The 22,755-nt window shown below is 36.2% G+C and overlaps 1 protein-coding gene across 1 annotated transcript in view; it reads right to left on the reverse strand.

Moving 5' to 3' along the window:
- The window catches only part of ZPLD1 (zona pellucida like domain containing 1), a 63,768-nt gene that overhangs the window by 20,913 nt on the left and 20,100 nt on the right, over positions 1-22,755 (reverse strand). The window contains exons 2-5 of the mRNA XM_069065291.1: positions 11,625-11,845; positions 6,612-6,793; positions 4,867-4,939; positions 1,067-1,164 (exon numbers count right to left, since the gene is read on the reverse strand). Of these exons, the coding sequence (XP_068921392.1) occupies positions 1,067-1,164; positions 4,867-4,939; positions 6,612-6,793; positions 11,625-11,845 (574 nt within the window). The remainder of the gene's footprint in view (positions 1-1,066; positions 1,165-4,866; positions 4,940-6,611; positions 6,794-11,624; positions 11,846-22,755) is intronic.

Raw genomic sequence — 22,755 nt, forward strand, 5'->3', positions numbered from 1 at the left:
ACAGATATGTGAGTGTGTGTGTGTGTGTGTGTGTGTGTGTTTGTGTGTGATTACAGGATCAACCTAGCTGAGCTTGAAAAGGTTCATGTTCAGAAGGGATATAGATTTTGTTTTGCTTTGTTTGGGAGAAAGGTTGGGGGAAAAGTGGAGAAACACATGAAACCCATCCGCACTATAGAGTATCAGAGTTACAGTTTGCATCAATGAAGGAAATACCTACAGTGAAGTCACAAATCTCTAAAGTGTTAAACTAGATAAATATTTTCATTTAGAAAATATAAATGTTGGGGAGAGAGGCAAAGGAGAAGAAAGGGAAGTCACATTTGGGTCACCTCTGGAACCTCTCAATCTCACCTCTTTTAACAGTAATTCAATGATATTTCTAAGTCTAAAGTTACTTTGCATTCTAACCACTTGATATAGTTTATCAAAATACGTTTCTGAGAGAAGGGCATCATCTTCTGGGTTCCCTTTGGCAGTTAGATGATACAGTGGACAAAGCCCTGGGTCTAGAGTGAGGAAGATCTGACTGGATCAAATTCAGCCTCAAACACTTAACAAAGGTGTGACCCTGAGGAAGTCACAACCTCTGTTCACCTCAGTTTCCTCATCTGTAAAATGGGGATAATATAGCACCTACCTCCGACTGTTGTTGTGAGGATTAAATGAAATACTATTTGTTAAGCACAGAATAGGTGCCTAATAAATGCTTGTTCTGTTCCTTCTCTTGCAGCTTTAATTACGTTTATCAATTTCCATCTACTAACCAAAGTCTAATTTTTAGTTTTATCATTCTGAGAACCTATTTTGACTTGCGTCTTATTTTGTTGATCCAAGAACTCCCTAGGAGAATTCTTGTTTGTGGAATAGTGGTGCTGGGTGGTATATAGAGGCTGACCCCCTCAATCAGGCATAACTTAGTATTTCCGTTTGTTTATACAGCCAGAGGGGTAGAGCACCAAGAGCATTTTATAAATTGAAATAAAAAATGAATGAACTAACTTCATAATTCATGAGGCTTCTGAGTAATTTTTTTAACAAATAAAAAAGTAGAATATAATAATACCTGCCATCCAGATTGGTAGCTCGTACTGCTGCAAATATTTTGGTTTTCAAAGGCAGTCCTGCACTAGGGACAATCAGTTGCTGGCTGTAGGTTGAATCCTGTTGGTTAAAAAAAATACATTAATATTATAGTTAAATCAAGTGAAACATGTAGAATAGTAATGTTAAGCTAACTTGGAATTTATTTCTCTGTGAGAAGCATGGGTGAATAAAAACTCATAATTGACCACAGAGAGTTCCCTAAATTGTCTGGCGATTCTTCTGGCTTCCAGGGATGATGGCACCAAATCCAAAAAGGTTGACTATGACATTTTTTTTTTTTTGCCTTTTGGAGGGCAATTGGGGTTAAGTAACTTGCCCAAGGTTACACGGCTAGTTTTTTTTTTTTGTGTGGGTGTTAAGTGTCTGAGGTCGGAACAGAACTCAGGATCCCAGGCCAGAGCTTTACTCACTGTGCCACCTAGCCGCCCCAACTATGACATTTAAATCTTCTTCTGATATTTTCCTTTTTTTGTTCTCTTTTTTCCTTTCTGGATAAAAAGCTGTCTTTTTTGAAGCTTGATATCACTTTTGGAGAATATTCTTTTTATTGGGATTATTCAAAATAATCACCAGCCTAATAAAGAGTTAAAGTGAACCTGAGCAAATGACTGACCCTGAGCTTGATTTTCAACTTTGTAAATAGATGCATATAGTGAAGAGGGAAAATACTGGGCCTAGACTATCTTAAAGGTACTCAAAGGCATTCTCACTTGCCCTTTCATGGGAAAATCAGAATTGCTAACTGCATGGAAGACATAAAAACTTTATCCCATAAGAACTTCACAGACAGGAAAAGCACACAGATGCAAAAGAAAAGTAGCATTTGATGGAACTACAATTAAGCCAGACAAATCTCTCAGTCTTAATACCTAGAAATGAAGATGATTCCTAGGCAAACCAAATATGCCCCTCTCCTCATCACCATACATAAAGAGGATGATGTAGCCCCAAATGCTTAAAAGAAACAAACTTAAACAAACTTCTTAAAAAGAAAAAAGGAAATATTTGCATTTTTAAAAACTAGACTTGTGCCTTCTTTATTCTAAAAGATCCCTCCAGTGATATGGGTCAGCAACTCATCTGTAATATAGACAGTTACCTGGGGCACTTAGAACTTTAGTCACTTTGCACAGGTCATATACCTAGTATATGTCAAAGATGGGATTAACTCAGATCTTTCTGATTACAAGGCTGGCTGACTCTCTGTCTCTCTCTCTCTGTCTCTGTCTCTGTCTCTCTCTGTCTCTCTGTCTCTGTCTCTCTCTCTCTCTCTTCCTTCTTCTTTTCTTTCCTAAAAATTCTTTCTAATAGTTTATTAATATATTATTGACATAGAGACTAGGATGACGTAATGAATATAGCATGTTGGTCTTAAAGTCAGGAAAGACCTGAATTCAGATCCTGACTCTGGCCCTGCAAGTCATTTAACTTTGTGCTTTTGGCAACTAGTACTTAGCTACAAAGGAATTCCCTGATGTCTATTTGCACAATTAAAATTATTACAACTAAATTTTAATGCCTCAAATACAATTAGTAAAAGTTAGATTCTGTAACCTTACTCTTGTATGGTAAATTTAGTTCACTATCAAATAAAATAAACTGCAAATTTGGTGATGCTATATAAAAGGAGCCAAACCCAAAACAAAACCTCAGTTTCAAAAAGTTGCTTAATATATAATCAGGTTGATTTAAATTTTTAACATAATTCATAACATTTTTTCAAGCTGGTTTATGTTTTATTTTGGCAAGACTTGCTTTGGTTACTATTTTCTATCCCACTGTAAATGGCCCTTGATTTTAAGTTTTGTATAGAGCATTGAAATTCAGACTAAAATATGAGATTTTATTTTATCTTACTTAAGATCTCAGGAGCCATTCAATGTATCATTTTATTTGAGGAACAGTACCAACAATTACATAAAATGGCAACAACAAAACTGTCATAATATCCATACTTCTTCAATCTGATTTCCTCCTCTTTCAGTGGAAGGACAATACAAGAGGCTGGACATGATGACTTTATTAAATGTCAAACAGAGGTTACTTTGTGCTTTTCTAAAATCAAGAGCTCTCCCTTTTGTTGAAATCCACGATACCCAACATTACTTAAATCAAAGACGTTTGAGCCTCCTGAAATTCTACCCCAAATAGCATGCAAATATAAATCAAATGTTAGAAATATGTCAGTTGAGAGCTATAGAGTTATTGAGTTAGTCCTCATAACAATGTTCAATTTCTGGCTTTATTCAGTGACTGGTATTAGAGTACATTTGCTGAGTATTCAGTTATTGTAGTACTAAGTAACTTGGCAGCATCTCCTCTCCGAAGAAAGTTTTTAAAATGACGGAAATGCAATCTTCATTCCAACACATTTTAATTTGTTTTTTAGAACTCTGTGGTGTCTGACTACAAACTTATAAACATGATTTTTTTTAAATGCCTTTGGAAAATGTCCTACTACAATATTTATAGCTCATTATATTCAAAGTATAAAGCACTGACTTTTAAATCAGTTGCATGAATTATAACTCAGTGCCATGATGACATGAATAATAATGTAAAAATCAGATTCATAATTTACAAAAATGTTGCTTGATAGATTGAAAAATTGATATTTAAATCAGGCATTTAAAATGTATGAATAAAAAATTTTAATCAACATGAAAATATCATTTTGAGGATTAATGCTGCTGTTATAAATAGAAATCCATGTATTTTTCACATTTTGCTGCCACTGTCCATATTTACATGACAAAAGTTTAGACAATGCTCTGTTTTCGATCCAAATCATTTCAGATATGAAATAATTGTATGCAGCCAAAGACCCATACTGAAAATATTAACACATTAACAAGCATACTTCCAAAGAAATATTATTTATATTTTCTTATATTTTTCTTCTTAAATTTATCATTTATGAAACGTTGACCCCCAACTATATATGGAAATGCATGCACACACATTATCATGTAGCTAGAATGACAATTTGACATAATCTACAGTTCCTTCTATATATAGCTATATGCAACTTAAAAAAAATAATCTGGGAATTGGGGATGCAGATCTGTGATTTCATTGGTGTGGGGGATGCAGACTGTGGAAACTTCCTATATATATACACACCTCATTTAATAAAGTCTTGGAGAATTGCCTGGAATACTGAAGAGTTGCGACCTCATCATAGTCATAAAGCTAGTATATGTCAGGAGCAGGATATGAACTAAGGTCTTCCTTACTCTAACATCAGTCCTCTGTTCACTTGCAATTACGTTTATAATTAATAATAGTAACTGAGTTTATAAATAGTCAATAGCTGGTAAGAAATTGGACCTTTTTTTTCTTTGCTTTTTGGAGGGGGGAAGGTAGGGCAATTGGAATTAAGTGACTTGCCCAAGGTCACATAGCTAGTTTTTTTGTGTTAAGTGTCTTAGGCTAGATTTGAACTCAGGTCCTCCTAACTCCAGGGCCAGTCCTCTATTCACTGTGCCACCTAGCTGCCCAAAGAAATTGGATCTTTTAGCACATCTTCATTTCTAAGACACATGCAAGTGATAATGTAGTGAGACATTACCAAAAGATTATCAGATAATTATGTTTGTAATGTGTATGTATATAATGCATACTGTATGCATACATTACAAATACATTTCCCTAATTGCATTTGTATGAATATGCATGACCTCTTTTTAAATGGTTATCCCAATTAGAAGGATCTAAGTGAGTTTAGGAAGGACAGTATCTTTCAACCACCACACTTACGTTATAAAGAAGCAAATTCAACGTGCTGACAAATGTACCATTGTTCTCCCGAACAGATATAGCAGCTGAGGACCTAGAATCAATTTGGAAAAAGTGAAGGATTGATAAGGTTGTTTTTTTTTTAATATTTCAACATTGGGCTAGACATGCATTTTACATTTAAAGAAATAAAGCTCCAAGGAAACCTAACAGATTGGGAGGAGACCGGAAGTGGTATATATTGTTTAAATCACTGAAAAGGTAAATAATGAGAAAGGAGTAGAGGCATAACAAGAAATTTTATTTTTATAATGTGTTAATTCCTGGAAAATGTTCCCAATTGCACTTCATGTATGAGTCTCCCCACGTGCACAGATTGTATTTTGCAGGAATTTAAATCTGCTAACTTCAGCTGCTATTATATTCTGCAAGAAGAATGGTGGGGAAAACACTAACTTTACCTTAAACTACTCAACACTACAATGGTTTTAATAATTGTGAAGTTTTTTTCTAATTTCTTTTCCCAATTTTTCCATTAGATTGTAAGTCCCTTGAGGGTTGAGAATGTCTTTGGACTCTTTATATTCCCAGCACTTAGCACAGTGCCTGGTAATAGTAGGTGCTTAATAAATGTTTATTGATTGCTTGATTGATGCTTTCCTTTTTTTAGTTGCCTTCATTATTCTGTTCCTTGTTCAGTTATCCTTTGCCTTTTCACTTTTTACCACCCAGTTTTGGTTTCCTGGAGGCATTTATTATGTCAATGGTATCAATTATTTGTATTTGTACATTGAGGCAGAGTTTATAGTAATGGGTCATTATTATACTATACTATTATGAGTTATTATATAGTAACTCATCACTTAACAATAGCTAGGTCCATATGATGTCATAAAGTCTTTCAGAAAAGTATAAGATTCAACTTTTCAGAAAGTTTTATTCTTAGAGGAGAACCTAGAATAATTATTAGAATAACTCCCTCATTTTTGTTATTATTTTTAAAATATGAATTTAATAAAAAATGACCATTTTCATATACAAAGTAGAAAAGAAAAAGATGATTTGACATAAAGCTATCTATATTAAATATTGAAAATTCAATATATTGAATATCCATTGAATAGTGAACCTAGTTTTCTCTTCCTCTCCACATATAAAAAATCCAACATGTAACTTTCAAAGCTGTCCTGCTTGTCTGTGTTTTCTTTTGACTTCCATTCTCTTCTCTTCTGTATACTTCTAAAAATGCCTCAAAAACCCTATTTTCTTTCTTTTCCTTTTTTCTTCTTTTTTTTTGGTGGTGCAGGGGGATGACCCTTATTGATAGTTCATTTCTCCTTCCCAAATAGCTCCTAGGTGGGAGGATTTAAAAAAAAAAAAGAACTTGCAACAAATAAGCCAAATGAAGTAATACTAAATCACTACATTTAACCCCCCTCATTTTGAAGTTGAAAAAGTTACTTCACTTGGCTAAAGTCACACGAGTGGTAAGGAGCAGAATTAGATTTCAAACCTAAGTCCCGTGAGTCTAAAACTGGTGCCCTTTCCAATACTATACTACAATTTCTGCATCATCATCAAGATATTTTGTCATAAATGTTCTTGCACGTTTAGAAAGCTGGTAATTTATGTTGACTATGGAATAACTAACTTAAAGCTGTTAGGATAAAAGTAACACAAAAGGCATAGCTTTGCCTGGTCCCTTGCATACTAGACACTCTATAAATATTTATAGAATGAAGAGATGCACGAATGAGAATACTTACGATGCAAGTTGAGTATTGTTGACCAAATATTCCAAAGGGTAGCTGCAACTAAATTTGTACAAAAGCCCAGGCAGATAGCTGATGATAGTTGGGGGATCTGGGGTATCAATATATCCTGAAATATTTCCTATTTGTACTGTTGTTACATTTCCGTAAGCACTCACTCCTGGAACTGAAGATACCTATTAGAATAATAAATGTATTTTAATGACTAAAAGGTCCTATCCTAGTAGTTACATATACATTATTCATTTCACCCATAATAATGTGTTTATGTTATTTTAATGAAACTTTACATAAAACAGGCTCCACAAAAAAGGAAATGGTAATGGAGGTTATATTATAAGATACCATAATAACTAGTTGAAAAGAACTTAAGCTCAGAGGTTTTCTCTGGACCTATCTTCTTGTATATCCAGGAACCCTCCCTGGGTTAAGCTACAATATTCTGTAATCTGTAAATTATATAGCCAAAAATGAAATAATTTTCTATCTAATTAGGGAAAGTGGAATCCTGTTACAGATGAAAAATGTTAGAATGCTACATTAACCAGACCAGATGTTTGTACTGATTGGATAGCTCATGGTTTAGTTCTCTATTTCATTTTGTCCGTTTAGATAGAATTCTTTTCCTTAGAACAGAAACTACTACTGGACAATATCAGAAAATATTTTTGGAAAATATCAGAAAAAATGTCAGGTCCCATACTAAGGGAAAACAATTTTTCCCTGCTTGACTTTTACTCTTCCCTAACTGATTATCTATCCCACTGTTTGAGATATGTCCTTCATGTAGAACCAGAGACTCTTTGAAACCCTCCCTTGTGTGTTCAAGGTACTCATTCCACTTCAAAAGGACCTCCCTTCATACTTTACTGAGAAAATAGAGACCATTCACCATGAGCTCCCTCACTTCCCTTTTCTACATCTCAAAATCCCTCGACATATTCCCATTTTTTCTCCTCTTTTGTTGCTCATCCGTTTTTGAAGAGGACTAATGACAATAAGGGATGGTGTCTTCACATCTGCATCAGTTGGATTAAAGTAAGGCTAAGTTGCACAAAGTTGTCAGGCTCACTCTCTTTTCCAGAGCCATCAGAGTCCAGTGGCAAGACAGAAGTCAGAACTGGTGATGATGATAAAGTGGATTATCGTGGCACCTTCCATGTCTGATCCAGCTCCACAGCACCCGATTCAGCCTCCTTCATGACCGTTGGAATAAATTGTTCTCATCTGTCCATCCTCCCTAAGAAAACTTGGGGCAGATACCCTGCTAACTCACCAAGGAACTTGAGGTCCATCAGCTACCCTCAACCTGGTTTAGCCTGTATGGCAAAATGGTTTTCTGTGGTGTGGCTGCTGAGCATGCTACAACTTCTTGGAGCCTCAGGTGAGAGCTGGGTGAGAGGTGGATACCAAAGGTGGATGAGCAGCCCTGGAAAGAACCCAGTAAGCCTTCATGCCCGAGAGTTTGTCCTCCCTGAATGTCTCATACACTTCTCCTTCACTCTAATATCAAATGAAGATGTGAGCCTTCTCTTCTCCAAGACTAATCCTTCCCCATCTATCCCTGATCCCACTCCCTCCCACCTTCTCTACCAGAATACCATTAAATCACTCCTCTCTCTAATCATCGATTTCTCTTTACTTATTGGTTCCTTCACTTCTGCCTACACAAATTCCTACATCTCCCTCCATCTTAAAAAAATAAAAATAAAGTGTGACTAGACCCTCCCCTCAAGCTATTTTTTTATATCTCTTCTCCTTTTCACAGCCAAACTCCTAGGGATAAAAATACAATACAATAAAAAAAAAAATAACAGCCTATACTGATTTGTTGCCTTTATTTCCTTTTATTTCAACTACTTGACAATTCTCTGTAATTTCTAACCTCATCACTAATCTCTCCTTTAAATTTGATGGCATTTTCTCAGTTCTCATCCTTTTTGACCTCTCTGAAGCATCTGACTATTGACCTACCTCTTTTCTTATATACTTTCTTTTCTGGTGTTTTGTGATTCTGCTTTCTCTCAGGTTTACTTCTACCTGTCTTATTAATTCTTGCTCAATCCATCATGGTTTAGAATCCAAATAATAAAACTAGTTTGTGGTTCATTCCAAGAATCTGTCCTGGGACCTCTTCTCTCTATATACTTTCTCTCAGTGATTTCACAAGTTGCCATTAGTTCAATTCTCATCTCTATGTAACCGATTTCTAGATATGTATATCTCCCATTATAAATTTCCAACTATCTATTGTACATTTAAACTAGGTGTTCTGAAGCCACCTAAAAATCCACATGTTCAATACAGAATTCTTGCCCCACCAAGCCATCCCTCTTCCTAAATTTATTTCTCTTAAAGTTGCCACCATTCCTCTGGTCATGTTGCTATTCAGTCATTTTAGTCATGTCTGACTCTTCATGACCCCATCTAGGGTTTCCTTAGCAAAGATATTGGCGTGGTTTACCATTCCCTTTTCAACTTATTTTAGAAATGAAAGAAACTGAGGCAAACAGGGTTAAGTAACTTGCCCAGGTCACGCAGCTAGTAAGTGTCTGAGGCCAGATTTGAACTTGGGAACATCAATCTTCCTGGGCCTAGAGGGCCAACACTCTATGCACTGTGGTGCCACCTAGCTACCCCTTTCTGGTCATACAGATTTGCAACTAGTGTCATCTTCAACTCCAATCCAATCTTCCACATAGCTATTAAAGTGATCTGTGTAATCTGCATGTCTGATTATATTATAATTAGCCTTTATTGCCTTTAGGAATAAGCATAAACTCCTTTCTTTGGATTTTTAAGCACAATCTAGTTTCAATGAACTTCTTCAAACTTGTTCTCTATTATTCCTTTTCCCTGCACTCTGAGATACAGCCAGACTGACCTTCTTGTCATTCCTCATCTGGGACACTTCACATTCAATCTCTATGCCTTTATATTGACTCTTCCCCAAGTCTGAAATACACTACTTCTTAATTACCTCCTCCAAGGCAGCTAGATGGAACATCATGCCAGGGGTCAGGAAGACTCATCTTCCTGAGTTCAAATCTGGCCTCAGACACTTCCTAGCTGTGTGCCTCAGGGCAAGTCATTTAACCTTGTTTGCCTCAGTTTCCTCATCTGTAAAATGGCAACAGGAAATGGAGAAGGAAATGGCAAACCACTCTAGTATCTTTGCCAAGAAAATCCCAAATGGGGTCATAAAGAGTCAAATGTGGCTTTTCAGTCTGAAAAATGACCAAACAACTAAAAAACCTCCTTCTTCTAGGATCCCTTGTTTCCTTCAAAACTAAGCTCAGATACCACTCACCACATGAGGTCTACCTAGCTGCTAGGGCCTTCTTCTTAAAATTACATTATATTTATTTTCTGAATACATACAAATGTATATATGCATATATACACCATAATGTATGTATATATGCATATATACACATGTATGTTTGTATATGCATCTGTGTGCATATATATTCATACATGCACATATGTGGGGCAGTTGTATACAAGAGACTCTAATACAATGTAAGCTCCTTGAGGAAATAGACAATCTAACTGTTAATTTTATATTCCCAATGCCTAATGCAGATCCTGGTATATAGTAGATAATAAATATTTATTAATTAATATAGTCATGAATAAAAATATGAGATTTGGTGTTGACTTGAGCTATAGATTTGAGGACAGAGCCCTGGCTGGATACTAGAAGAGAATAAAGGAGGAAGACCAAAGAAGTTTTGTTGCCTGTCTGGATTTATTTCTTGTTTGGAGGCATCACATATGACCTTCTCCCTTCCCAACCCCTGTATATAAGGAAAAATCATCTTTGTCATTGTTTTCCTGTCATCTCTCTCTCTCTCTCTCTCTCTCTCTCTCTCTCTCTCTCTCTCTCTTTCTCACACACACATACACACATTATACATAATAATAATAGTAATAATATTGCTAAGTTAGGGACGGCCAGGTGGCTCAGTGAGTAAGCGCACCGGCTCCAGTGTCAAGAAGACCTGGATCGAATCCTGGGCTCAGATACTCAGCACCACACCCAGAAATAACTGGCCGTGTAACCTTGAGCAACTTACTTAACCCCGATTGCTTTAAAAATAATAATAATATTGCTAAGTTCATACAAAAATAAAAATTTATAGCTATACAATTCAAAAGGAAATAAAAAGCTTGAAACTACATCAAAATCTTCAGAGATGTGTGTAAAATAGGGACAATTGGGGAATTAATTCTGAACCAAAGCTTTCTTTCTTCCCCAAATAAAACAGATTACCCATCTACTGTATAATTTATCATCAATTTTTGCCTTTGTAGACATTGCCTTCACAGCTCCCTGTTTTTCCTTTCCCCCACCTTGAAACTGAATCTACACATTCAAAAGGAAAGTAGAAATAATTATCTGAATAGGTAAAGCCTTTAAAAATTACTCAAATTGTTCTAAATTATCAAGAGATGATAATTTCACTTCAATATTCAACTATATTTAATATATAGATGGTATCCACAAAAGGGTCAAATTTTGACTTTTCAAATTCAATGTCATAAAAAATTCACATATGTCCTCTGATTTGCCGTTCTGAATAAGGATTCTCAGAAACCCTAGTTAGTGGCTACTCCAATATTATCAATGTTGCAATAAATCTTGTCTGCATGTGACAGAGTGCCAGATCAACAGGTTAAGAATGGCTACTGTTAGACAATAAAGAAAAACACATTAACAAGAAAGATGGTGTGGTTCTGTCATATACCAAACAAATAAATGTGGCCTCAGGTAATATAACCAAATCTGTTTGTGCCAAATTGTATGTACCACTGTTTATTAGCTAGTGCAACCAGAGAATATGTGTTTGGGAAGGAGGCCTAAAATGGGCAAAGGGAAATGATTTGTTTAATTTTATGGGAACTTTTTCTGTAAAAACAGATGGAGCTTCTTATTCACTTTAAACAAAAATAGAGGGGGTATGCTTTAGCCCTGGATATGACATAATTTTATACAAATCTTACCACTAGATTGTTTCCACAGCCCTCCAAGGTGCTGAGGTTGATGATGAAAATGACCACTGCTGGAAAGGTATTGTTATTTACAAACCCTCTGCAGTGAGAATCCCCATGCTTTCCATTCAATGCCAAATCTGTTTCAGAATAACCCGAAAAAAGGACTGTGCAAAAATTAATCTTCATTGTAATGGCCTGCACTCCACAGTAGACACTGATGTCTCTTTCAGCTGAAATGAAAGCATATGAAAAGGAAATGTAAAACCGTGCATATCTGAAAACACTATGAAGCCTTTTAATGATATTTATATACTCAACTTTTAGACATATTCAATTAATTTTCATATTATTGGTCTAAACCTCCATACTAGAAAGTCTCCTATACAGGGTAGCAATGAAAGGATTCTCTGGTGCTATTGAGTTTTTCCAAATGCTCCTACTTGAAGGTAATAAAAACAATAATAAAAATAATAATAGCTAACATTTTGTATACTGCTTCCTATGTGTCAGGCACTGTGCTCAGTATTTTATAAGTGTAATCTCATTTGTTCACTAATAACAATGTATAAATTATGTCAAGTTCCAGAACACTATAAAAGCTCAATGAATTCCAGATGAATTAAAAAAAATATATTGGTTAAACCATCCAAACTGGAAAAGTAAAATGGAGAAATAATACATGGTTATTATGTAACATAGGGTAAAATGCAGCTAAAGCAGCCCATTAAACCAGTTTGTTCCTCTGTTTATTTATCTTTCCTTATGTAAATTCTGAAAACACTACATAGACATAAAGATATAGTCATATTTATATTTATATACAGCTATGTCTTCTAAAGACAGAGATAAAGATAGTGGAGATAGAGCTAGAGTTAAAGGTGGAGGTCGGCTATTAAGAAAGAACAAGGAAAAAAGCCTGTGCCACAGCTACATTGATACTCCCAAGTTATGAAAAGAACAAGAAGACATTTTCTATGGAGAATTCATGGGAAAACCAGAGCAAGAATCTCACAGAAGAAAAAGATATGGAGAAGCTACAATATATATCAGAGAAAGGAATACCTTCCCTGATAAAATCATGATTCCTTCCAAAATATCCAGTAGGTCAGATTGACATATCAGGAAAAGCTGAAAAACTAGCTTCCAAATTCTGAAATGCAATTTCTCATTATCTCTGCAAAAGTACACTGAGATGGAAAATTGAATGGGCAATTCAGGTTTTTGAGAAGTAACTCAAAGGACTCGAATTACTTAGATCATCTATTTATACTGATGAAACTCACTATATAATTCTCCAAATCTTTATTTCATTTTGCTCATAGGGATACACATTAGAAATAAGGTGTGTCAGACACAACAATCACAATGACTAACATTTTTTCAAGTGCCAGTTTTAAGGTTTGCAAAGAACTTTGCTCATGTTAATTCGTTTTATCTTCACAACCAATGAGATAAGTACTTTTATTATTCTCATTTTACAAATAAGGAAACTGAGGCACAGAGAAGTTAATCATCTGATCCAGGGTCACACAGTTAAGTAAGTGTCTGAAGGCACGACTTGAACTCACATCTTCCTCACTCCAAGTCTTAACACTCTGTCTACTGTGTTACCCAGTTACTTCAATGTAATAACAAAGACAAAAATACACAAAAAATGGAAATAGCTGGATGCATAAGAGGCAGCATGGGTTAGTACATGGAACACTAAATTGTAGTCAGTAACATCCGAGTTCAAATCCCACTTCAAACAATGTTTAGGGGTGTAACCTCTTTGAGCCTCAGGATCATCATCTGATAATTGAGGATTTCAATACTTCAATATCTCACAGTATAGTTTAAAGACACAATTTTAATAATGTATGTAGAATATTTTGCAAACATATACACATTATGTAAATGTCAGTGATAAATATGACCACACATGCACATACACACAAGTGAGCTGGGCATAAGGCTATAAAGTATATTCTGCCCAGTTCTACGTGGGTTGTCATGTTTCTGAAACCCACAGTGGTCTCTGAAATAAGCCAGATCAAACTAGACTCACAGTATTTCCCATTTCCTTTCTTCATTTATTAGATAACTGAAGGGGGCCAAAGGGGGAAAAATGCCTCTTCTTTTCTCTCTCCAAGAGTCCTTTTTCTTCATTAGAAAAAAGGTTTTTATTTTTGTTGGCTTGACCTTGATTAGGGTTCAACTCTGTCTTTCACTTTCCCTTAAGTCTTTGAAATGAAGGTCAGTTATGAATAAATGCTAAAGCCCAAGACAGAAACTATCAAGCAATATAAATTCCCTTCTACTCCCATGAAGCTTTTCATGGATACTGCAACATATCCTGTTTAAGGGAGAGAGAGACAGAGACAGAGACAGAGAGGCAGAGTTTCTTATACAATTCTCTTACCTATATTCAATTAAATAATAATAAATATAACAGTAACCAGCATTTATATAGTGCTTCAAGATTTGCAAAGTGCTTTCCAATTACTATCTCATTTGTTTCTCAACAACCCAAGGAGGTAGGTACTATTATTATTCCCATTTTACATTTTAGGAAAGTAAGGCAAACAGAATCTAAGGGACTTGCCCAAGGGTCACACAGCTAGCACATGTTTTAGACTGGATTTGAATGCAGGACCAGCAATCCAGACCCAGCAACCTATCCACTGTACCACCTAGCTGGTTTTAAAAGTTAAACAGAGGAGTTTTAAGTTTGATTCTTGAGGTAATTTCTTTACTGGGAGAGGGGGAAGGAGGGACAGGACATAATGGGTGACATGGTTCGACTTTAGGAAGATCAATTTCACAGCTCTATGGAAGATGAACTGGAGAGGGGTGAGGGCCAGGGTGGGGCCAGTATCTTCTCAGCCTCTTCTCCAAAAGGAGGGGGAGATAATTAGTCTAAACTGATATCCAGGATTTCTTAACTAATGGTAAGCAGTCTGTATTCTGAATTATCTGTCATTTTCTGCTGTATCATTAAAGAATTGTCATCTCTGGAAGGAAACCAAATGTACCAGGAGTTGATCCCATTTGAAAGCATGAGATCAAATGATGGCTTTTCAACAAAGTAAGAAACAGAAAACTGTTCACCTCTAGGCTCAGTCAATTTGCTAAAGTCCTTTCAGGCCCCTAGACAGTGAAACCTTTTTCTGGTGGTAGATGCACAGGGTAGCCATCCAAGCACAGTTTTACCCCTTGCAGTGCTCTTAAGAAGAAAGACTTGCAAAAGGGCAACATTTTGTTCTTTTGCCAGAGGCATAGAAGTTACTGAATCACAGGAGCTCTAGGCAATTAAATTATATGAGCTTGTTTATTTCCAAGGCCTGGCCTGAATTGTGATATTCCTTTGAGTAATACTAAAATATTAAACTGTGTAATGAGGGCAAAGGGATGGAAACATCAAAAAATTTAGTAGTTCAATGTTTCTTTCTTTTAAGTGCTCTGTTTCTGAAATTCTTGAGTATCTTTTAAATAGGAGACAAGTATAAGCAGGGGTTATAGACTAGCAGCCAAAATAGCAATTTATGTATTTTCCCTACAGAAAATTTGCCCAACTTTAGCTTTTAAACAGAAAACTAATAAAACGAAACATAAGCTTTACTTGAGTACAGCTAGAAACTAAAATGTTTAGTTTTTGTTGTTTTGGGGGAGTTTGGGAGTTTCTCATAAAATTCTCTTACCTATATGCAAGTCATTCATCCAGAAAACACTGAATACCCAAAATGTGCTTGGTCCAGATTAGCAGGTATAATCTAATGCCCTCTAGGGATGACAGATAAGAAAATTCCTTACACATAAAAAAAAAAAAGGTCTACCTTGTTATTCTGCTTCCAGGTGGTAAGAGTAAAAATAAAAATACTCTATAAAAGTCCCAGGTGAAAAAACATCTCTGCAAGGATCTAAATACATGTCCCACATATTTTCCTAGGACAAACATTTATACTACTTCTTTGTCTCTCAGAGACACTCAGAGAAGGAGCCAGCATAGGCTTAGAGAAAACTTGCTCCAATTGTCACCACTCTACTAATGCCAGCATAAACTAGACTCTGGGAGAAGTAATGAGAAAAGGGAAAGGAAAGGGCCTTCTTTACCCTTGGCAATGATGTTTCCCAAGTCTCAAAGGGAGAATCAGCTTAGTGAATTCAAGAGAACCCAGCAATTTCTATAAGTCATATGAAAAAATACTCTAAATCGCTATTGATTAAGAAAAGATATATTACAACAACTCTGAGGTACCACCTCACACCTATCAGATTGGATAATATGACAGAAAGGGTAAATTATAAATCTTGGACAAGACATGAGAAAATTGGGACACTAATTTATTGTTGGTGGAGTTACAAACTACTCTAACCACTCTGGAGAGCAATTTGGAACTATGCCCTAAGAGCTATGAAATTGTATATAACCTTTGATCCAGCAATACCGCTGATAGGTCTGTATTACAAAGAGATCATAAAAAAGGGAAAAGGACTCACATGTGCAAAGATATTTATATCAGCTCTTTTTGTGGTGGCCAAGAATTAGAAATTAAGGTGATGCCCATAGATTGGGAAATGACTGAATGAGTTGTAGCGTATGAATGCAATATAAAATACTATTGTGTTATAAGAAATAATGAGCAGGAGGATCTCAGAAAAGCCTGAAAAGTTACATGAACTGATACTTACTGAAGTGAAAAGAACCAGGAGAACATTGTATACAATAATAACACTAATGAGTGATGATCAACTGTGAATGACTTAGCTATTCTCAGCAACACAATGATCCAAGACATTCCCTAAAGACTCATGATGGAAAACGCTATTCACATACAAAGAAAGAACTGGTGGAGTCTGAATGCAGATAGAAGCATAATATTTTCTCTTTATTTTTTCATAGTTTTTTTTCCCTTTTGTTGTTTCTTCTTTCACAGCATGACTAATATGGAAATATGTTTTACATAAATGAGCATATATAAAGTATATCAAATTGCTTACTGTCTTAGGGAAAAGGGAAGGGAAAGTAGGAGGGAGAAAAATTTGGAGCTCAAAATCTTATTAAAAATGAACATTAAAAATTATCTTTACATGAAATTGGTAAAAAAAAATACTATTTAAGGGAGACAAAGACAGAGACAGAGAGACAGAGAGAGAGAACCCAGCAATATGCTCTTCCAAAGAGATATGGAAGAAAATATCCAGAGTGCCTATGTACATAAATTAGTTTTTAAAAAAGACAACAAAAGGGTATTGAATGGTCCATGCAGGCAGAAATCACATTTTATGACTCTCTGTATCCTGCCCCAAATAACCTGTTATACTTTGCACATAAGTAGCACCTCAATAATAATAAAAGCTTGTATTTGTACATTTTAAAGTTTTCAAAGGACTTTACATGTTACTTCACTTAAGCCTCACAATAACCTTATGAGGTAGATGCTATTATTATACCCATCTTATAGATGAGAAAACTGAAATACAGGGTTCTGTCTTGGGTCCTCTTCTTTTCTCCCTCTATGCTACTTTATTTAATGATCTCATCACCTCCCTTGGAATTTATTACCATCTTTATACCACTGATTCTCAAATCTACCTTTCCTGCCAAACTCCAAACTCACATCTCCAGTGGCCTTTCAGAAATCTCAAACTGGATATCCAGTACACATCTTAAACTCAATATGTCCAAAATCAAATTCATTATTTTTACACTTTAACTCTCACCCCCTCCTAACTTCCCTAGTAAATGTCAAATGCCATCTTTTCAGTTCCTCTGTCTCACAGTCCAGGTGTCATTCTTGACTCCACACTATCTCTCACAACCTTGAAACATCTCTTGAATACACTCTGCCTTATGTCCTCTGACTCTGTAACCTCATGCCTCTACCTCTCTCTCTCTCTCTCTCTCTCTCTCTCTCTCTCTCTCTCCTCAATAACTCCAGTGGCTCTGTATTGCCTCCAGGAATAAACACAAAAATCCTCTATTTGGCATTCAAAGCCCTTCATAACAAAACCCTTTCCTACTTACCTCTCTTGTCTTCTTATACCTTACTCCCTAACACATACTCTTTGGTCCTCTGACACTGACCTCGTGCTGTTTCATGAACAAGACACTCCACTCCTCAGCTCTGGGCATTTTCTCTGACTGTCTCCCATGCCTGGAATCTCTTTCCTCATCTCTGCCAAGTGACTTTTCTGACTTCCTTTAACTCCCAATGAAAATCCCCTCTTTGACATGAAGCCTATACCAATACCTCGTAATTCTAGCGCCTTCCTTCCTTTTAATTATTTCCTATTTATCTTCTATAAAGCTCATTTGGACACATCTGTCTACTTGTTGTCCAATCTATCATACTGTGAGTTCCTTGAGGGCAAAGTCTTATTTTTTTTTGCCTCTTTGTTGTATTCCCCCACACAGTACAGTTCCTAGCACAGAGTAGGTACTTAATAAATGTTTGTTGATTGACTGGACTGACAAAGAGATTAAGTGACTTTCCTGCAGCTATATGACAATATATAATAATTATATATAGCTAGCAAGTATTTGAGTCATGCTTTGAATCCAGGTATGAATTCTTTCCACTCTGCCACTTAGCTGCCTAAAACATTATTGATCAATCTATCCAGTCAAGAAATGTGTGTCTAGCCAGTTATTTGAAAAGTTCCAGGCTCACCTCAGCTGAACAAAAGAAAAGAAGAGAACTATCCCACATAGACAGAATAGGTTAGATATATCAGCGCACATCTGGTGACTGGAGGCACTGATTCATGTGCTTAACACTACTGCCACTAGAAAGTAGAAGATTAAGTAGAGAAAGGTAGATTTAAAAAGTGAAGAGGGGCCTAAGAAGATATCTACAAGCAGGATTTGTATTAATGGACTATGGTTTAAAATGCAGGCATGATGGACTCATGACAAAGGGAAGGATTGTGCTTATAAGAACTGGTTTAAAAAAGAAAAAAGAACTTTTACCAGAAAATCTAATAAAAAGGATTTTAAACTGAAAATGAGGGGAAGAGGGGAAAACTGCCTATATAAATAACAAGTCATTCAAGGTAGGAAAAAGGACAGCAGGAAAAAAATACTAAGGAGAAATTATCCAAGAAGAGAAAATAAAAAAATGTATGGCCTTAGGTGTCTATATAAAAAGCACATGTAATTAACAGGATGACTTAAAAATCCCTTAAAAAGGCTGATATGATCTCATGGATTAATGAGATTTGGTAGGATAGGATTCAAGAATTTTGTACTGGAAATCTATCCCTCATTCCAAAGGAGAAGAATAGATAAAAGGGGAGCAGCATTGCATATTAGGAAAAATGTACTTGTGAGAGAAAGTTTAGGAAGCTGAGGGGAGAAATATACTGAAAAGAATTAGGGTGAAGATCATTGGATTGGGGAAGGGGGAAGAGTGGTATCATTGTGAGGGAATGCCATTGACCTGGACAGAAAAGGGAATTAGATAAAGAATTGGATAAATATCACAAATGACTGGGAAACATCACATTATTGTCATGAAGAACATCAATTCTCTGTACAACTCTTGATGCTCTATTTCTTTATGTATGTTGTCTCTGTATCTTTCCTTTTTCCTGTCTTTCCAAAGCAGAGCAGTTGACAAATTTTTGAATTGTCTAATGGATAATTTAAACATCCAAACAATAGAGTAAGTAGGATAGCTAGGTGTTGCAGTGGATAGAGCACTGGCCCTGCAATCAGGAGGACCTGAATTCAAATTCAGCCTCAAATACTTACTAGTTGTGTTGAAATGAACAAATGAAATGGACATGACAGCAAAGCCAATTATAATTTGATAGGAATGTTTATTAACCAGCTGGTGACTGCCTCCCCAGTAGGGAAGACAGCCTTGAGTCTCCTGAAAGTTGCATTTTTATAGAACTAGGTGTTGCTAATCAACAAAATGTGATTCCAAGGGTATCGTAATGCTGTTAATGCCATTTCTAGTGAAGCCTTGATTACCTAGCAAAGCCCTGGATACAAACATAAACAGACCTGTATCTGGGGCATGTTTCTAGCAACACAGGTGAAACATTCCCTCACTATTATGGCCTATTGGGTGGTTTCCAGGGACCCTGGTATGGGTCCCCTTCTAGCAGGTTTAGGGGGCTTTGGTGTATAATTTCTGGTGGGCACTTCAGTGTGACCTTAGGCAAGTCACTTAACCCCAATTGCCTCCCAAATAAAAGAGTAAAGTAGAACGGAGGACTTCTGTTCTGGATCTCATCTAACCAACAAGGAGCAATTGGTTGCAGAAGTAGAAATGATAGGAACCTTGAAGGCAAGGGACCATTCCATCACAGAATTTGTAAAAGAGAAGAAAGGGAGCAACATAGCAGTGATAGGAATCAATGCAATGATCTCCTCACCACAAACACCTCCAAACCAATCTAGAAAATGCACAAAACCAAACCCTGATAGGAAAATGCAGGGAAAAAAAATCACGAGTCATTTGTCCAGCTGACTTCTAAGCTTAGGGAAGACAGGGAAGGAGGCCTGAAGACAAGTCAAGCTAAGAGCACCAAGAGGAAAAGGCTATGCACTAGGGCAAGAGAGGGACCCAGATATAAATCAAGGCACTCCTAGACCTACACCAGGGCCCTGTGATGGGAACAGGTGTGAATTGGTAGCTCCCTTATACACTACCCAGTTCCTGATCATGAACTAAGAAAGGTAATTGAGAAAGGGATCTGGCAGGGGAGTGGCATTCACAAGTAGGGAAGTCCCAGGTGGTATATAGAGAAAAGAGGAAGTTTGGAAGCCAGTAGCAGCAGTAGCACTGTGGCTCAGACTCCAGGTCCACAGCAGGGTCTCATTTATAGCATCTAGCTCAGCCTTCAGAGTAATAAATAGAGCAGGAAGTTCAGACCAAATGAAAAGCCTAAACTTCTGTCACTCTGAACCAGCAGATCTGATAGGGGCAGAGTCAACAGCAGTCTCATCTTGCAAAAACACAAATCCACAATAGGAACTTGCAAAGATCAAATGAGGGGGGCAGCAACTAGACTTTGTCCTTGGATTAGACCCCTATAGAAATACTGAAAATTTACAGGTCCCCAGTCATTCCTGAGATCCTAGAATAACACAACACTTGAAAGTCAAAGAAAGCAGCAACAGGACCAGCTCAGACTTTCTATCTTTAAGTGTGGCAGAGCCTAACCCTAACATCAAGACTAAGGTCCAGAAGTTGTCTGAAAGAATGATGACACAAAAAAAGAAAACTCCACATAATGAGCTATTGTTGTTAACCAGCACACTCAATACACAAATGCAGAGAAAGGGATGACTAAAATATTTACAAGTAATGCCTCAGAGGAAAACATATAATGGGCACAAACTCAACTAGATTTGCAAGAAGAGACAAAACAAGAGGTTTCTTTTGGAGTTTTTTTAAGAGTTAAAAAATATTTTTGCAAATGGAATGAGAGTGCTTAAGGAAAAAAAATGGAAAATAAATGGGAGCAATGAAAGAAAGAATTGGAAAGAAAATGAACAGTTTGGCACAAGAGGTACAAAACCTCACCCAAGCAACAAATTCTGAAAATTATAATGGAACAAATAGAAGCCAATGACTTCATGAGGCAATAAAAAATATTCCCATGACCAAAAACAAAAATCTAGACATATTTCAAGAAATCTTAAAAGAAAACTTCTCTGATCTCTTAGAAGCAAAGGGCAAAGTTGGAAATAGAAAGAATCCATTGATCATTTCCTAAAAGAGTCCCAAAATGAAAACTCCCAGGATCATCATAGCAAAAATCCAGAGCTTACTGGTAAAAGGGAAAAAAAACTGCAAACAGCCAGAAAGAAATCATGAACCATGGTATTATAGTCAGGATTACACATGATTTAGCAGTCACCACTATAAAGGAACAGAGAACTTGTAATATGATATCCCAGGAGGTAAAGGATATGGGCTTACAACTAAGAATATCTTACCCAGAAAAAAAATTAAGTATAATGCTAGAGGGAAGAAATTGATTTTTAATAAAGTAGAGGACTTTCAAGTATTTATGATGAAAAGTTCAGAGCTATTATAGAAATTCTGAGGTTCAAATGCAAGAATAAAAAGAAACTCAAAAAAAGGTAAATACAAATAATGATAAAGGATCAAACAAGGATAAACTACTTACATTCAAGTGGGGAAGATAAGGCATGTGCCCTGCCCCCCCCCCCAATCCTATCATGATACATAGAGGGAATCCAATTAGACAAGGCCTAGGAGTGGTTTTCTTATATCCTAATGATCTTAAGAAAAGAATGGAAAGAGAGGATAAAAGAGAAAAAAAATGCCTTAGAGGAGAAGGGAAAAAAAGGACATGGAAAATTATCTCACATTCAGCATACACAAGTAGACATCTATATAAACAAAGAGGAGGGCGTAGGGTAAGCAGCTGACACTTGAACCTCACTCTAGAAGGAAAAATACATATGTCGACAGATATGTACAGAAATGTATTTCATTTCACTAAAAAAAAGAACTTAAAAAAAACAGAATTGACCAAATTGGCCAAGAAACAATAAAACAGAGTCAAAAGAATGTAAAATATCTCTGGAAAAACAACTGACCTGGAAAACAGATCAAAGAGAGATAATTTAAGAATTATTAGACTGCCTGAAAGCCATAATCAAAGAAAGAGCCTAGAAGTCATATTTCAAGAAATTATCAAAGAAAACTGACCCCAACATATTAGATCTAGAGGGTAAAATAGAAATTGAAATAATCTACCAATTTCCTCCTGAAAGAGATCCCGAGATGAAAACTACCAAGGATATTATAGCCAAATCCCAGAGCTAAAAGATCAAAAAGAAAATGCTTCAATAGAATTAAAATACTTAATATAACTTAATAAAATACTTCAAGAGGAAATACAGCCAGAAAGAAACAATTTTAATACTGCAGAGCCATACTCAGGATCACACAAGATTTAGTGGTTTCCACATTAAAGGAGCAGAGTATTTGGAATATGATATGGCAAAGAAGCTAGAACTGCAACCAAGAAAAACCCACCCAGAAAAAGTGAGTGTATGCCTTGGGAGGAGGGGGAAGGGGGAGAAGATGGATATTTAATGAAATAGAGGACTTTCAAGCATTCCTCGTGAAAACACCGGAACTGAAAAGACTGACATTCAAACACAAGA

The sequence above is a fragment of the Petaurus breviceps genome, unplaced genomic scaffold, assembly GCF_028583685.1.
Source record: "Petaurus breviceps papuanus isolate PSGF00001 unplaced genomic scaffold, PetGlider_PUasm1.0 90683, whole genome shotgun sequence".
NCBI classification, from domain to species: Eukaryota; Metazoa; Chordata; class Mammalia; order Diprotodontia; family Petauridae; genus Petaurus; species Petaurus breviceps.